The sequence below is a fragment of the Ictalurus punctatus genome, chromosome 6, assembly GCF_001660625.3.
Source record: "Ictalurus punctatus breed USDA103 chromosome 6, Coco_2.0, whole genome shotgun sequence".
NCBI classification, from domain to species: Eukaryota; Metazoa; Chordata; class Actinopteri; order Siluriformes; family Ictaluridae; genus Ictalurus; species Ictalurus punctatus.
This window is the reverse complement of record NC_030421.2, coordinates 26,058,480-26,077,677: the sequence shown is the minus strand read 5'-3', so window position 1 is coordinate 26,077,677 and position 19,198 is coordinate 26,058,480. Positions and strand designations below refer to the sequence as shown.

Below are 19,198 nucleotides of genomic sequence, written 5' to 3'. Positions count from 1 at the left end.
AGAGGCAAACATTGCACTGCCTGAGAGCCATATTTAGAGATCACTTAATGATCGCTGCAAAAAAGAGACATATACACACTCTGGGATACATACATTACACACTGGCACATGAATATCACATTTATAATCACAATCATATCTGTATTTCCCTATATTATCATTTTACTCACTGCCCACTAGAACTGACAGTGACTGTCAGCAGCATTTGGGGCATCATTCATTTTCTCTGTGCAAGTCTTATCTCATGTCATGAGAAAATTACAGCTCCCAAAACATCCAAGGATCTGCCATCTCTCATGCATTACCATGACTGACACTACAGTGATAGAACAGGGAAGTTGAGCTCTGTGTTGCTCACCAGGGGAAGCAGTTCTCATTTCTCTTTCCATGTTTGATAAAAATGATGGCTTCTGTGATTCTCCTACAGCTGTAAACAATAACACCTTCTTCTACAAGGGATTCTCTAGTGTCTGTTGCAACAGGAAAGAGAACCAACATAATACAACAAATATTACTGTATACTCTTAGTCAGTGCATTGAAATATGTCTCGTACAGCTCTGTATTTGCTTTCAAGCAGAAAGTACAACATATTGTGAGATCTAAAGAGAAAATATTGCCTGTCAGCTCTGACCACTCACAGTGCTGTGTTCCTCTAGTAAGAGGAAAAGATTGGAGAAAATCATTAGAGTCTTCTCACACAAGGCATTTTCTCTCCCAGCAGGTCCCCTCACATGTGTGAGAGCCATGGGATAACCAACACCTCAGGACTCGGACTAACTGACAGCTGCATGGCTTCTTTCTCCAGGCCTCTTGAACAAGGGCCCTTCAAATATTCCATCTCTATACATTTAATATAGCAGAATTTATCCTGATGTGATTGGTGGAGTGGACATCTAACATACAACATGCGTGTGTCACAAATAAACATACAAATATTGACCAGTGCTACAAATGAACATACAAATACAGAGACAGATTTTACAGTGTTTAGACAATGATGTACATATGAGCAGTATAGTAAAGAACTGTAATCTACTGGGTAATAAAAGTTTAAGGTTTTTTTTATGAATAAATAAAAATATGATAAATGATACAACAAATGTAAAAGATTTTGAAGAATAATACAAGAAAACAAACAAACAAACAAATAAATAGTTATTTATTCATCAGTCCCTCAAAGATTTTGTGATTTTGTGATGGCAGAAATTAACGCAAAATCAAGCAAATTCTGCAATATTCAGAAGAGCTTGCAATTTTTCAAAATTACCACAAATTTTATGCAAATTTGGGCTGAGATGTCACAACGCACATTCAGCCAGAAGCCCTCTTCGACTCACATGCGTCGAACATGAGTATAGTTAAAAGGTCTCATTTACCAACAAGCATCACTGCGAAAAACCATGCAAAACAATTTCGTGCAATTGAAGTAGTTTTCTGAAAGAAAAAAAAAGAGCACAAAATGCACAACAAATGTGTTATTTTTTTTTATCTGCAGCAAAATCAAACATTTTTGGCCACAACAAACACCAGTGAAATCCTGTTCGGACTGATTTATAGAACCTTAAAGGTTTAATGTGGTTTAGTAAAGAACCTTTTAAAAATATTTTTATATGGTACAGAAAAAGGGTATCACTTTTGTTATAAAATAACCTTTTTGGTACCATATAGAACCCTTTTTACTATAAATCAGTTTGTCCAATAACCTAGTTCTTGACTATTGTCCTTTAGTTTGAGTCCTCATTTTTGCATATTTGTTCCACTTCTGTTACTTTTGTCTGAAAAACTGGCTGTAGCACATTGTACAATAAATTTCATTTCATTTATGTGTAGTACTGCTATTCCCTTGCACCTATGCAAGTTGCAGTAAGCTGTGGGTAATTACGGAGTGATGGCAACAGTGTCTTTGCCAACAGTCCATTTTTATGGCCTTTAAAGTCTTGTTTTAATAATGATATAGAACATCTTGTTTACAAATAAAATGTTGATATTGTGAGCAATCTTACTATCCTTCACTATTTTATCACTTTGTAATTAGTTGACTAATATGCAAATAAAAACATTAAAAAGCAATTTGGCAGCATTTAGTGACAGGAGGAGACGATTCATTCTACTGTGAGATTGCTGCTGCTTGCATCTTCGTGCTACACATCCTGAGTCTCCTTTTTTTCTGAATGGAGCAGATGGATGTTGAGTCCCTTTGAAATACTGGGACAGATGTTACAGGCAGACAGACTTTCCATTCTGCACACATTTGCATTTTTAAGCACAGCAACAGCAGCAGTAAGAGAGATTAGCGGGACATGGTACGGGTGCGGGGTGGGACCCTTTCATTAAATATGCGTCGTGTTTATTCCGGCATTAAAGGTTCAGAAAATGTAGGCCTAGGTTCACATAAGCCTAGAGTGTATTAAAAAGGTAAATATTTTAAATAAATTACTAAAAAGCCATAGAAATGCTGCTGCATGAAGGTTCAAATAGGCTGCATCAGTACCATGGACAGATCACAGTGTCAGAGCACTCTTTAGACCTTAAGCCCTGATTTTCCTGCTGTAAACATATCTGAGCTCCGAAACAAGATCCTCAGACCAGAGGCAAACCTGGCATTGCTCCCTCCAGGCAGGGCTGATCGTTAAGTATGAGGAATCTGTATTGCAAACCAAATTCACAATCATGTTTTTCCCTGTTCCCAAAATGAGCATACATGCAGATGGAGCAGCGACCTGCTCCTGCATGTCAGGAGAAGGCTGGCAAAATCACGTGATCAGAAGCAGTCATTTGTCCCTTGTTTACAGCAGACAACAGAGTTTGCCCTGCTAGAGCGGGGATTCCTTCACATGAATGGTGCGATTTGTGAAGCTACAACACAATGCACAACAAGGCAACAGATTACAACAGAATGATATGTATTGCGTAGAGGTACACACATTTCAGGATCATGAAATTGTGCAATTAGCCACATCAGAAATAAAGGTAGTCCTTGTCACCGGGGTGGTACAGTACCATCAAGTGGACAACTTTTATACCTTTTAACATGGATCTTTTACCTTTCATAGGTAGCAGTGGTGGCTTAGCAGTTAAAAGGGTTACTGATCGGAAGGTCGGGGGTTCAAGCCCCAGCACTGCCAAGCTGCCACTGTTGGGCCCTTGAGCAAGGCCCTTAACCCTCTCTGCTCCAGGGGCGCTGAATCATGGCTGACCCTGTGCTCTAACCCCAGCTTCCTGACATGCTGGGGTATGCAAATTTCACTGTGCATATGTATATGTGACCAATAAAGACTCCTCATTATCGTTATATAATTTAAGGTACACAATTGGACATTAATCCCCACTTAAAGCTTTACTCAAAAATAATTAGGTAATTAGGTAATAATTAGGTAAACCAAATGCACCTACTCAGGCAAAGGATACATGCTTAAGGTGCAAATGATACTCCCCTTGATTATATCACCCTAAGCAACAAGGAAAAGCAGAGTTTGTTGCCATTATTACTGAGAGGGTCCCATCATGCTAGCAGCACATAGCAGTACTGTGCTCTCTGTGTGCGTGTGTGTGTGTGTGTGTATATATATATATATATATATATATATATATATATATATATATATATATATATATATATATATATGACAGACAGACAGAGGCTGATAGTATTCTTAGTCTGTGACCTAGTGAACCACTATGCAGATGTATTTACTGATAGAGACTTTAAAATCACTTCTGTAAATTGCTCTTTGATAAGGGCATCTGCCAAATGCCACGATTATATATGTGGTATTCACTGCATATTTTACCTGAAAACCTTAATAATGTATAGCTGGACCTCAAGGACTACTATATTAAATGCTATTTAAAGGTAAATCACATGCACTTTCCTATGTATTAAATACATCTTAGTAAGAGAATATGAATTCTTGATGGTACCAGTCCAGCGACAAGTAAAAATACAATTTCATACCTTTATTTTTTAAGAATGTACAGTACACTTTTTGGGCCAATGATATCCTGACAGGTGCACTGGGCCCATTTCATTTTTACTATTCTTGTGTCTACCCCCACAGTCTGTATGACACTTGTGCATACACCCAGGAGAGACAGAGGGAAAGGTCTGATTTAATGACTGTCGGCAAAAATACAGGCTACAGTTGACTTCCGTGTACATCTTGCAGATGGCAATGAGGCTCTAAATGCACTATTTTTCTTCACTCTCTGGAAAAAAAAAAGGGTTCATTTTTCCCCTTGCTGTTCACCCCTTAAGGGTGCTTCTTTAGTATCTCTAGTACAGTATATATCTTTAACCTAGAAAGGTGCATTAAAGGACACACTTTTTTTAACTGTAAAAAAGTATGGTTCAGTTATGTACCTTAAATATATATTTTTAAATAAATAGGCTACTGTATCCACGATTCCAGGTGACATGCATATTAGAGGTAAAAAACCACCTCAATGACAATGAAAAGTGCAGTTTAGTAGGCTACTATATTTAGAGTGTGTTTGTAACCGCAGGACACGTTGAGACCTGCTGACGTCACTGTGTTCTTGATGACGAAATACATCTTCTTTTTAGCTTACCAGTTTACTTGGTCTTAACGAGTTCTATGTACATGTATTTATAGTTTGGAAAATCTATTTGATCCTATGGTTTACTTATTTGTCTGTGCTGCTGCTCCTCCTCCCCTCGCCGTGTGTGTAAATGAGGAGACTCGATCCGTGAATCTCTGCTCCGCTTCCTCCCTCATCTCATCTCATCTCATTTCATACCTCCTGACTGTCACTCGTTGTGGCTGGAGGTGTGAGCGCCGCCCAGAAGCGTCATGCACGCGCTCTCATCGCGGACGGACGGAGTCCACCTGCACAAAGCGATGCTGCTCGAGCCGAATCCAACCCAAGCTGTCTCTTCCGCGATCGCGCGCCGTGTCCGCGACAAGTTCACGCGCAGGGTGCAGCTCTCTACCACCGGGTTTAATGAAAGTGGAAACGCAAGGCTAGCATGATTCTTTTTAACCAAAGGAGCGTGATCTGACAGAGGCTTTAACTTTTTTTTTTTCTTTCTTTCTTTTTTCTTTTTTCTTTTTTTTTTTTTAAGAGCAAAGGCGCATTTGGACCTGATTATTTTTCTAATCATGCCTGTACGAAGAGGTCATGTGGCACCGCAAAACACATTTCTGGGACTAATAATACGAAAATTCGAGGGACAAAGTGAGTATTAAACTGGGGAACGGAATGATCTGTGACATTTCACAGGAACATCCACAGCATCCGGTCGCTTTGAAAAGTGCAAGTGTTGGACACGATTGTAATTTACCCGTTTTGTTAAAGTAGCTGAGTTAATGTAAATAGACATGTAGAAATGTATACATTTCTTATACATTTGAGGAGCTTGTCTTAATGCAGGACACAAAGACCATGCAGGACTCGGCTACAGAGGCAGAAGAAGAGACAGCATGAACACATGCCTTTCTTTTCTTTTTTTTATTTCTTCTCATCTATGTTTTTTTCTTTCCCTTTTCTATATTACCCAGTTAGAACTTTGGTGAAGATAGCTTTGGATGAGCGCTTCATGGTTGTGTGGGCTATTGATCAGTAGGGTATAACATGCGCTTGCATTTTCAAAGTGCTTTTTGTGTGTGTTTGGAAATTCCGCTCTGAAATCAGTGTTATAAGCTACTTGGGGAAATGGTTGAGATATGCGCAGCTTCAAATGTGAAATGAAACCAGGCTTAAACAGACCAGGCGGAAACATTTCCCAATCCTGTGTCTTTGTGTTTTTGTCCGTCAGTGGTTGGTAAGGTCCTGAAATTGAAACGTAGACGTTGTACTTTTTGGAAAGGCGATTTCCAATGCAAATAGGCTTGATTCCGACAGAGCTCAATTGCTGTTTCATTGCTATATAGGTTAGGCGCGTATTGCAAAATAATCGGTACAGGTTCAGGACACTAAATGTTTTTGTAGTTCTGGTCACGGTTTGTTAGACTGCAAGAGCAGCATGTATGTATCTGACCAAGGTCCTGAAATGCACTGACTCCCAGCAAACCCTCTTCTAGGTTATAAAACGGAAGAGAAAGGAAGCAATAAAGACTGAATCTGTGAGCTAAGCTGGGTTTAATATCTTGAGGAAAGGGACAGGAAAGTGCCAGAGCTCTAGACTCCTTTTTTCCATTATATATATATATATATATATATATATATATATATATATATATATATATATATATATATATATATATAATTTATTCCACTTCTCTGTGCTAAGGTAGCTGTGTTTATGTAATGGAGATAGATCACTATAATTTAGTCACAAATGCCAAACTGTGTTCACTATTCATGTAAGGCTAAATACAAATGATTATTGACACTGAATATATTCCAAAAACCTATTTTTCATCTTCCACAGGAATTCCAACAGGGCTGCACAAAAATCCATAGTCTGATTGATTTAAATTTGTGGTCAGCAATTTTCAAAGCAATACACTTTGTCATATTTGGTAAAGTTATCCTCACTTTCAGACGGCTATCAAAAAAATAATGTGGACCATCATCATCATCCCTCCAGCTAAATTTACCTAAAGCTCTCCCTCTTGTAGTAGTAGTTAGGTACTCTAAACATCACATGTGCATGTTTCGGAGGTGTGGCTTTAGAGGCAGTTGGGATGGGCTGCATTTGTTTGAATTTTGAGTTTCAAAGCAGCTTCAGCTTAGTCGCACCGAAATGGTTGATTATAAACAAAGTGCACTGTGAATGTTATGTCAAATACCTCAGTGACTCAGTGTTTTTTTCACCATTGACATAGTGTCTTGTGGATAGTGTCATTCATCTTTAACAGTTTTTCTGACTTTCTTAGAATACATAAAGAAATATATCATGTACGCACATTTAATATACAATTTCTTATAGAAGATAAGCATCACAAAAGGAATAGTAATTCAAATAGTAATGAGCACACATCAAATTTTCAGAAGTTTACACATAAATACATGGAAATGTCTGAAGCCACATGATAAAATTCAGAGACATTATATTGGCATGCATATTTGATGAAAAAGCTGACCTTTATTTTCATGTGCTCTGCAGATAAAAATTTTATCATAGCAAATGCTCGCGTCCAGAGCTGCGCAATCATCTACTGTAACGACGGCTTCTGTGAGATGACTGGTTTCTCCCGGCCAGATGTTATTCAGAGGCCCTGCCTGTGTGACTTCCTGCATGGAGAGAGAACCAAGCGGCACTCCATTGCCCAGGTAGCCCAGGCTCTGCTGGGTTCTGAAGAACGCAAGGTGGAGATCACTTACCACCGCAAAGATGGTGAGTCTCACCAATTCTGTTTCATTTTGAGAATCTGTGACTAGCTCTTGCCTTACATGAATGAGTATAAATAAGTGCTATGGCTTCTGAAAGGAAAGACAGATAAAGGAGAGAGAAAGGAATGTCTCACAAGTAAGCTCTTTCAGTGGTAATGTGGTATCATTACCAAGCACTTTGTATGAAAAAGTGGGAGCCCAGGAGAGAGCCTAAACCTTTGTATATCACCTCTCTCTCTCTCTCTCTCTCTCTCTTTCTCTGCTCCTCTGATTCCATCTCATAACGCCTCATTTTGTCAGGAGGCTGTTTTCTTACTGATTTGCTTACTGAGCCGAGTATAACTCCAGCTCTAATGGAAGCAGTGTCCATTCTCATGCAAGTAGCTCCTCAGACAAATTCAACCCCAGCCTTGTCTATCCTTCTGAACACATATATAACAAAACACACTCATAGCTGTTTTCAGGGTTCTGTCATCAGCAAGTCTCCCTTTTGCAGAATAGGTGTCTGTGGAGTTAGCACATGTGCAACAGTATATTTCTTCTGTTACCAAACTACTGAAATATTGATTAAGCATTGCATATTGTGTTGCGAAGCTGTGATAGTAGCAATATATGGCCTCTTATAATGTAAGATTATTTGAACTGAATCATATTTGTATTAGTCTCACAAGCGTTCACTAGAGAGTCTGGTACTTTTCTTATTATGACATGTGGCCAAGAATCACCTCTTTTTATACAAAAAGGCCATTAGACTGATGACCAATCATAGACTTTTTTCATCCTTTTTCCATAGCCAGCCACAAAGATGTGAGATTATCTAGTTTAGTTGCTGCCGTTTCAAACTAAACTCTTGGATAATTTTTTTATCTAGACACTGAATCTTAAAAGCTAAATGAGCTAAAAAGCCCATTCTGTCATTTTTGATCAACTGTTTGTTTTCCCATTGGAAACTGGCAGTCAAATTTGTACATAAGATTATGGTGAGCCAGCCATCAAGATAGTAGAGCTTGTGTGTCTGATTCTTTGTGGTCCACAGACATGGAGCCTGAGCCTGAAATTATACTTTAAGAGTTCTTTAAGGGCTCATTGGATAATTAAGGATTCTTAGCCACTGCAAAGGTTGTAATTGGACTGGAAAATTTCTAAAGCTATAAGGGGTTTCCAATAGAGGTAACACAAGAACCCTTTAGGTTTCACAATGTTCTAAGCATATAGGGTTGTGGACATTGAAAACATACACAGTTGTAGAGATAACTAGTGTCTTTAATAGTTCATTTATAGCTGCTCCGTGGGTAGGTTACTCTGAGTCTCAGAGCTGAGGAAATGTTTTATTCAAATAATGCGAGAAAGAACATTTAAAAATAATGTCTGGAAGAGGAATAAAACAGACATTGCACAATAGTGGAGGTATAATCACTGCCTGTGGCAGGTAGAGGAGCTCTCAGTTGAACACTGCAATTTAACTGCACCTAGTGTAGAGGAACATAAGAGAAAACAAAAACGATTGTGCTTTGTTATAGTGCTATTACAGCTATTACTGAATCTTTCTAAGACATGACTGTAACAGAGCGTTGCATGTGGCTAACAAGCATCAACTATTTGTCCATATTTGATTAATGGAGAATTGAGAAGAGTGCATTACTGCTAGATAGCTTGCACTGCCTATTCAGAAAAGTGTGACTTATGAATAACTGGGTTTGGTAATCCAATTTCAGACTTGAGACAGCGCAATGAAGACAGACAGGCCTGAGTATACAGTGCATAGTATTTGTTGCCTTGAAGCTACAGTTAGAGAGATAGATCCATTAGTTATTGTGCTTTCATTGTAGTTCATTCGTCAGGCTTGAGAACTGTAATTATTTGCTAAATATCCTAAGAGCAGGTTGGCACTAAATTGTATTGTACGATATACAAGGGTACTGTATCTTTGTTGACTCATACCTACAGGGTTCCTGGTTTGATCCTGAGCTCGGGTTGCTGTCTATGTATAGTTTCTCCCTGTGTCTGTGTGGGTTTCCTATAGGTTCTCTGGTTTCCTCCCACCTCCCAAACATATCAGTAGGTAGATTGGCTATGCTAAATTGTCCCTAGGTTGCAAATGAGTGTGTGAAAGTGTATGTGTATGATGCCCTGCGATGGACCGCGATGCCTCGTTCCCAGTGTTCTGGATCCACCATGACTTATGGTTAAGTAAAGGAATATAGTTTTTGGCAGCAGATGCAGAGGATCTTTTTAGAAGGAGGTTTCCAGAGGAAAAAGCCTGTCTAGGAATCTTTACTCTTTCTCTCTTTGTGAGCTGGAAATCACCCAAGGCCTCTGAACACTGTTTTAATGAGGATACAAATAGCCTATTGCAAATCGATTTTGTAATTCCTTTGTCACTGAGACTAAATCAATGGGTCACTTCAGGTTCTTTGTCTCTTACTATAAAGCCCTTGCACACTCGAGCGATAAGGCAAGCTTGTGATACACTCCCAGTCTTCCTGGGTCTGTCCTGGTGTGCTGTTCCTGCTTGCAAGCTGTCACGACCCTGCGATGAGAGATAGAAGCAGCATTTGTTTAGCTGTCTAAGGGCATGGGTTGGGGGAAGCAAGATGTTTGCGTGTAATTGGCTCCAGTGACAACTCGGTGCTGTACAGCATATGGATATGTCAGCTCCTCAGCTGCCTTAATTGACTCGTTACACCTGCAGGCCTTGACACAGATTCTCATGAGCCTGAGGAGAAAAATCTTAGCACTCGTGCAAAAATAATGATTGTTTTTTTCCACAGTTTTTTTTTTTAAAATAGAATGTTTCCATCATTACCGAGCTTTGCTGCTGTACACTTTTTCCTCACTGTACATCCTTACTGTACAAATGTTTTTCATAGAAAATTCCACTTTTTCCTCAGGATTTTGATTACTGGATCTCATTCTGAAATACTCTGTGTGCTTTCCTGCCCATCCTGGATGTGATGAGAGAGAGAAAGACAGATGCTGTTGCAATTCTTGCTGAAGTCACACTGAATTAACTCAGTCCTGCAAACCCACATGCAGATGTGACACGCTGTCATTCACAAGAGCTGGCACTGAGACGCTCCCCACTGCCAACACTGCACTGCTATTCTCTCATGCTTAGACTTCAGTACATGACCATGAACAACCAAGGTGATTGCCAATCTTCTGCCACCATAAATAAAATCTGGGCTGTTTTAATGTCAAACAAAGAGTCACTTAAGAAGAATAGGTCCTCCGTCTCAGTGGTTACCTGTACAGGCAGGGAGACTCTTCAGCCATTTTTATTTTAGACAGCAGACTCTAGAAATGTTGCTGAATTAAGGGTTCTTTAATCAAAACTCTGCCAGGAGGCGCAATATGTTAGGATCATCACTGATAAATTACAGCTTCAGAAAGAAAAGAGATCGCGGTGGGAGAGAGTCAGGCGGAAAGTATGACTGTGATGGGTAAAGGAGATGGAAAGACCAGGAAAGACAGTGATAGAGATCAAAAGAATATGAAGGAGCAAAAAATGTACAGAGACAGTGAAAGAAAGGGATATTGATGATTCGCTTGAGTGTAATGGCCTCATTGATCTTGCTTGATACACCGAATTCTGACACAGAGAGAGAAGGACCTACAACATGAGAGCAATGGGGGACAGTAGACAAATCAGTCCATCTATTTTACTCTGCTGCTAGACATGCTGAAGCACACTGGAAGCTGTGCAACATCCACTTTCCACATGAAGCATTTGATCTCATGAAGTCACCTCATGCATCTGTCACACACTTGTTAATGATCATTTTGACATCAATGGAGTTCGTCATTACTAATTCATGCATTTTCTTGCAATGGCTTTTAGTTGATGAGTAGCATAGCTCTTTGGCATTTGTATGAGTAGCTGCATTACAGATAATGTGATAATGTAATAATACATAATGCCTTCTAAAAGCGGAAGATGATACCAGCGTTCTGTGTGCGTGTGTGCATGTATGTTGCATGCGTGTAGTAACTAAAAGGATAATGGGTTGTTAACAGGCGTGCTGCTGCGGTGAACTGATGATGGACAAATGACATGTGGTGAGCAAAGGTGCAGGGTTTCAACAGTCCTCATCTCTGGAGCTCAGTCTCCATTCTCTACCACAAGTTAATGGTTCTGAGGCAGTTATTGGGGTTTATGGGGGAATAAAGATGATCTGGCGTGTCAGTACAGTAGGTGTGCTTTCTGAGAGCTGGATGGTTGCTTCTGAAAGGACAGCATTAATTATTTATGCAGTAATGCCTCTTTGGTTACTTCTGCTGCTATTGTAAAACAATGGTGTATTTGGTTTGGCCAGTGGATAAGCATGTTTAGTAGTGAAGTCAGACTGGCAGACGAGTGAAGGTGGTGTGGGATTTAAAACCATATCACAAGACCTTTACAGATACATTTACAAGGATATTTTAGATGGTTGCGGCTGATTACTAAATTATTTTCTGTAGACTGAAAATAAATTATTCGGTTACTGGTTTGGTAGTGTTTAGTCTGAAGATGGGTGATGTCTGTTTTGTAGGTGGAAGATTGTTGGTTTGTAATCATAGATGGATGATGTATTGTTTGTAGATGGTAGGCAGTTGGTTTGTAGTCCATAGAAAGATGATGGTTGGTTAGTAGTTTGTATGATGGACTGGCATCCCAACCAGGGTGTGTTTCCCAACTTCCTCCCAGTGTTCCCAGTACAGGCTCTAAATCCAAGGTGACGCTGACTGAAGGTTACTGAAGGGGAATAATTTCATGATGAGTTAGTAGTATATATATAGATGATTGAGTCACTGTCCATAGAAGGATGTCGATTGGTTAGTAGGTTTGTAGGTGGGTAGTGTTTGATTACTAATCTGTAGAGGGATGATAGCTATTTTGAAGATGGACGATGGTTGGTTAGTTGTATGGGTTATGGTTGTTTTGTAGATAGATGATGGTTAGTAATCTGCAAAGCGTTGATGGTTGTTATAATTTGATATGGTTGTTAGTAGTCTGTATATTTGAAGGTTGATTTGTCGTCTTCAGTTGGAGGGAGTGTTGCAGCAGTTACTCCAAAATTAGATAAACAGCTGCTGTCTCACACAGTGATACGGCAGCTGGTAATGCGTGAAGATGTGTCTGATTTTTATTTTATCTCATTGATGCCTGACAAGCAGTTGCTACAAATAGTCTGTAGTTATTATGGGGTCAGCAATGTTAGTCAGCACATATTTGTTGAGTATGAATTTTGGATTGCTTGACAGTTTGAACCAGTCCCAAACTTGCACAATTTTTATTTTCTTGGGCAATTTATTCCCTAGACTCCCCTTATACCTTATGTCTACTCAGTATTCTTGGTATCATCCCCTCACCCTTTACCCCATTATCAGCCCTGCTTCCCTCTCTATTATGCCACCTGCCAATCCACAAAACACCCCTTTTTGCACTAGCAATTAGGCATTCTAGCCTAGGCTACGTATGTGCATTGGGGGTGTGGCTTTGGAGGGAATGTTCAACAGAGGAGCTGACTTTTTATTTATTACGAATATTTTAGTTACAAAATGGCAAACTTCTACTTCCTTCCACCAAACATACTGACCTTAACTATTGTAGATCTGAAGTGACATACAATTTTCTAGGCATTTCTTTATCTAAGTCTAAATGTGTGAGTGTGTGTTTGAGTGGATAATTATTTCTGCCAGTATTTTTGTATTTTTGTGACTTTCACATAACAAACTCAATGAATTTTCAGAACTGCAGATTTTTTTCCCCTTTTGATCTCTAGTTGAGATTCATCATATCTTCCCTATCATCAGCACCCTCAAACAGCTCTTCATGAATGCCAGATGGGAGAAGCAGTAGCTCATCAAGGGCATATGTCTGTCCAAAACATCACCATACTGGTGAATATGAAACAGAGCTGGTCAGCTCATGGACACCCTCTTGAAAGCCATCCAGGGGCATCCTGGCCATCTGTTGTTCCGTGCTGCCAGGGCTAACACCCATCCCTTTCTCTTATTTTACTTCTCACTGATTGGACTGAAAGCAGGAGTGAATGGACCACTAATCTGTCTCACATGCACCAGTGAGTCTAACTTAGGGGCATAAAATAGCATATACTGAGATTTAGAAACTAAATCATCTATTGGATCTACTAGGGGGGAAAACAGCTTTGTTCTTCTCAAATCACAATCAGTTATTGCTCACAGTGGGAAACACCAATAATGAAGGTTTGGCCGAATGCACTTTGTCCTGCTGTCTGCATATTAAACCAAGCATGACGGCACTAGTCACTCAGTAGTCCATGCAGTGACTTCAAGTGAGACTGATTAAAAATGAAAATAGGCCACAGGGCCTGGCTAGCAGCACTCTAGTAAGACTAGAGGGAGCCATATGGCCATTAGGCCACAAAAGATTTAGCCCCTTCTCCTGCCTCACTAAGCCATAATTGGTCCGTTCCCAGAATGGTTTTGTGTACTATATCCAGCAAAACATCAATGTAACCAACCCTGTCTGAATGGATCAGAGAGACATACGTGTCTTCTATGAGCCTGTTAAGGGTTTTTTTGTACTTGCTCATATTGTATTTATACATGATTCTCAAGCATAACGAAGAAATATGCTTTTAGAAAGAAGATATTTGACTTTAGAAAGAAGATATTTAGAATATTTTACTTTGAGAAAGAATATTTGCTTATTGAGTTCACCTTCAAAATTAGATCATGCCATCAGTGGAATGAGGTAGAAGGATGATCTTACAGTGTTTTGTGGTTTGCATTTTTCTAATTGTTAAACATTGCTTTTTAACAACCAATGAGGTTTAATCTTTTGGCTGCATTTGGTCCTATTTCCTACCAGTGTGACTCAGCTGTTATTGGAATTAGTGAGCTTTTTGAGACATTGAAAACAAACTACTCAGACCTTTATGGTGCGGAAGTTAAGGTGCGGACATTAAGGTGCCCTTGACGTTTTGCATGTAGCCATGGCTTTGTGAACTGTACTGCATTTGCACTGTATTATGATTATAGTGCATTATCTCCATAGTGTTCAAAAGGCACTGGTTTAAAATTACCATCTGCTAGAGATTAAGTTAGTGTACTCTTTCAATCTGAGTGCACTCATAAAATCCATTCATTCTGAATTTGACTGCCCGGAACAAAGACTATCTACACAGTCTTCTTTGTCTTTATGTCCCTTTGCTGATGCAAGATTAAAATGTTCCGTTTAAACTGAATTACATGTAGGAGTATCAGGCATATAGCTGTGATTGTTTGCCTGAGTCATTATGCTCTGATGGCTTCTTTGCTGACTGAAATGTCTTTTTGTGTGTTGGAGAGTCAAATGGAGACCCATCATTCAGCTCCATCATGACTTAACATAGCCTCTCCTGAAGGCACAGCTACAATGGGGCTATTTTTAGCCCTAATGCTTTCAAACGCCTGTGAGTCTCATAGCAAATGAAACACAATATTATTTTTTTTTTCCCTGGGGTTGAAAATCAATCATTAATGTTTGAGGAAAATGGCAAAGGCTTTTTCAGGATATTGGACAAAATTATAGTAAGCTAATCCTGATGTGTAATGAACAATCTTTATTTTGTTGATTTATTTATTCATTTATTTTAAATAAATGTGTGATCGTGTTGTTTTCTGTGTAAATTAGCTTGGTACCTTATAATAATTTGATTTGTACATTAATTAGGCTATAGCTAAAATAGCAGAGGTGATGAGAGTATAAATGAGATCATAGCACATTTTAATGCTCAGTCCAGTATCTATTATACCATCCTTGACTGTAATGAAACAGATTTGACTGCTATTGAAGACTACATGTCTGGACATGCCCTGTCTATGAGGTCTTAATACAACCCCAATTCCAGAAAAAGTTGGGTGCTGTGTAAAATGTAAATAAAAACAGAATGCAGTGATTTGCAATTCTCATGAACCCATAGGTTATACACAATAGAACATAAGTGTACCATTTTAAGAAAAAAAATAAGGTAATTTTGAATTTGATGACCACAACACGTCTCAAAAAATTTGGGACAGGGCAAAAAAAGACTGGAAAAGTACGAATTGGGGTTGTAATTCCCCCACTGTTTTGATGAGAATAGTCAGAGACATTTTACTCTTTTACTTTTATTACTTTTCAAAAGAGAGTAATACATCTATTATGCAATACTTCCACAAAATATCCTTATTACAAATAATCAAGCTTTACAGCTTTATCAGGCTATGTAAATGAAATAAGTAGCATAAATAAAGATACATCTTATTGAGCTCATCAATCTGGGGCTTGTGTATAATGACTACAAGCTGAATACTGGCCTCTGAGTGATCCATAGTGAGCGTCCATCTCAAGGGCTGAGAATGAACTTCATGGGTGAGAATATCTACTCACAGAGACGTCAGTGATGAGGCTCACAGCATTGTCAATGCAATCTTCTTCAGACAGTCACATTTCTCTAGGTGTGATTTATAATGTTAAAATTGAACAACACTGATTTATTCAAGATCATTTTCTTGAATACATTAGAGCATACCTGTCCAGTCTTGCTGTACTGAACAAACACAGTGCTTGAAGTGGGATAAATAAGTCTCAGTATTCACTTTTTTCCACATGTTGGTATAAATAACTAAAAGTAATTACTAGTTTTATCAAATAACAAGTATACATGAATAAGACACTAAGCTGCCAGTGTTTGAAACAAACCATATATTACTTTGCAGAGAGAATTCAGGAGACAAACTACAGTCCTTTAGACTGTACCTTTTATAGTACCTTTACAAAGACAGGAAAAAGGATAGCTAACAATACATAACCATACAGGCATTTGACATAGATGTTTTGGTGTGTTAACTGTGTAAAAGGTTGAATAACTTTTAACTGTGAGCCAGTGAAATTAGTTTTGGTGTCTAACCAAAAACTTGTTACTAGCAAGATAGTCCATTTGAGCCAGTGGCTAGTCTTGGGTAAAGCAGGGTACTGGCAGCTTATAAGTAGTGATGCTTTGCTACCATTGACACTACAAGTGCTAGAGGACCTCTGACAAATTATATAATTTCACTGGTTTTTGCAATTGTATAATACCATTTTCGGTCTCCAGAGTCTCCAGTGTCTGGTTAGGGAATTAATATTTATAGCTGCTATAGTGCAAGTGATAGCAGGAACGAACTCTTCAACATGTAACCTTGTACAGGTTAAAAAGTATGACGTATCATTCAGAAATGAACAAAAAATATTAGCATTGGCAAAAATAAGAGTATCTGCTCTTGGAAAAAAATCACGGTGGTAATGACATCATGTTTTATTTATAAGTTAACAAATCATTAAGTATTTAGAATTTAAACATTAACAAATGTTTATTCATGACATTTGCTCATGTGTCCATACACATTTATTTGTTGTTGTTTTTTTATTACTATGAACAAAAGTTATTTCTGATTTGAACATTTTTTGACAATTGTTTAACAAGTGTTTAAGTGAAATGGCCTGATCACTTCTTTGATCATTTACTTAGTGAAAGCCAGACACTTGATGGTTTCATGGCCAGCTTTGGTTTAATTATTGATGGTGGAAATAGTAATCTAATTAAATTTCCACCATCTCGAAAGGGCAACAGGCTTCACATCAGTGGACTCAGTACTGTATGCCCAGCACAAACTGAGCAGAGGAATCAGTAATCTACTGTAATTAGTCTGTGGATCCCTCACTACCTCTAAATTATATCATGGGACTGATTCACTAAATAGTGCACTTTTACTAATACACCAGTTTCATTGATGCTTTAGACATATACTGTACATATATATTGATTCCATAACAGAACAGTTGATTCATCTCATAAAAATAAGTCTTCGGTGGACTGAGTACATTTCTTTTTTTTTCTAAGTAACTTGCATATATTTTAGAAAACGGTGTCTGCAATACCCTAATCCTCTCAAAATACAGATTAATTTGTAAATAGTCATATATTATGAGCAAAATTAACCACAGACTCTATGAACATGTGCCTTAAACTGAAATACTAAACACACATCATATGAATCTCTACACAAGCGACTCTGAATATGCATCACCATGTGCATGTCGATGTCATTGCTGTATACATCAACAAGCAATAATTGTGTACAAATCTAACCACACTGTTGCATGATCCTCAGTAACAGAAGCTCAGTTGTCTTTCACCATTAACTGAAAACTCTAAACACATTTAATGGAAAATATCACCAATTGTAAATAGTGCTCTGTCTAAGCACAACATTTATGACAAAATATATAAAAAATTAAATTAAATTAAGACATAAAGATGATTTATATCATATTATTGTGTAAAATGTGTTTGGAAAGCAGTAAAAGAACACTGACTTTCATGGGACACATTCTGTACTTTAGTCAGGGGATTTATTGTTTTGTGGAAATCAAAAAACACTGGTGGAAATCACAACCTGCTATTATCAAAGTTATTTTGCCTATAAATAATGGCAAATGAGAATTTTAATAAAATGTTTTCTATGGGTGGAAAGTTCAGGGGGGGGGGACTCTAATGGCTTAGTGGTTCGAATCCTATGTGCATGAAGCTTGCATGTTCTCCTCATCCTTCAGGGCTTTCCTCCGGGTACTACAGTTTCCTCCCCAGTCCAAAGACATGCATTGTAGCTGATTGGCATTTCTAAATTGTCAGTGGTATATGAATGTGTGTGCAATTGTGCCCTGCGATGGGTTGGCAGCCCGCCTTGTACCCCGAGTCTACTAAGGTCTGCTACCTCATCCCAGCTCTCTCCCTCATCTCTCATTCCAGCTTTCTCATTGTCTGCCTCCTTGGAACTGACAATACAGCTTAAGTTCATCAGCATTCATCATTGTTGACTGCAGTTATAATTTCACAGTAATTTACTTTTTTTCACGACTGGTTGCACATTTTTTTGCACCTTGGCACATGTTTCTCATTATCCAAAGTTCACTTCAGTTTTGCTTAAGCCATTGGCACCAAAGTGAATGCATTTTACTGAGGTTCAGTGTCGATGCCCTATCTTAACATAAATGTCAGGATAAACTCTCCTTCAACCATGATTCAAGCATAAGAGAAACAGATTTTCCAACATGGTTAGAGATGTGATATAGAAAAAAACTATTAAATAATTTCCATAGCTGATTAGAAAGAAGATTTCACTTGCAAATGCTCAAAGTACAAAGTAAATAAATACGTCAAGTGAAATGCTAATTTCTATGTGTTTTTTTTCTAGTTGCTGTATACAGGAAGTGACTCCAGCACTCACACTGTAATGGTTTTGTTCTAAATAAATCATTCCAGTTTAAAGAAATCTATATGCAGACATGTTTTTGCATCGTAGAAATTCATACAATACATGGTTGTGGTTTTTTGCTTGGAATATTTTATTTTGATGAGTGTTTATGGCTTTGGAGTCAATGCACACATTATGAATAGCATGAGGATTTTAAAAATTTGTCCAGAGATTTGATAGATTTTGGGACACTGAGATTCTATTTCCAGAAATCTGTGTAAGCAATTGAGAAAGATTTCCTAATTACTACTAATTACTGGGGTCACTAGAGAAAGTTCACTATAGATTTTGAGTTCACTTAAAATTGTGATTTTCATTTGCAAACACTAAAAGTCAGTAAACACATCAATAAATAATTGATCGTATGTCTCCAGTTTTGTGTGTGTGTGTGTGGTATTTTCAAGTCAAGTGTGTGTGTGTGTGTGTGTGTGTGTGTGTGTGTGTGTGTGTGTGTGTGTGCTTCATTTTAAGAAACTTGTTCATGAGTTTATACTCACAATATATAAAACATTTATGAATATGTATATAATTGTGTGAAATAAAAGTAAAAGAAAGACACTGTTTCCAACAATGAGTGTAAATTACTGGGGGGAAAAAACGCACAAATGATTAATA

The 19,198-nt window shown here is 38.2% G+C and overlaps 1 protein-coding gene across 3 annotated transcripts in view; it reads left to right on the top strand.

Moving 5' to 3' along the window:
• The first annotated feature begins 4,641 nt into the window (after positions 1–4,641).
• LOC108266752 (potassium voltage-gated channel subfamily H member 7) overlaps positions 4,642–19,198 on the top strand; it is a 74,069-nt gene continuing 59,512 nt past the window's right edge. For 2 of the 3 annotated variants that reach the window (XR_006982646.2, XM_053681061.1), the window contains exons 1-2: positions 4,642–5,197; positions 7,071–7,301. Coding sequence is in view for 1 of the 3 variants with exons in the window: in XM_053681061.1 (XP_053537036.1) it covers positions 5,122–5,197; positions 7,071–7,301 (307 nt within the window). In the remaining 2 variants the exon portion in view is untranslated. The remainder of the gene's footprint in view (positions 5,198–7,070; positions 7,302–19,198) is intronic. The other variant, XR_008396592.1, reaches the window with a different exon arrangement.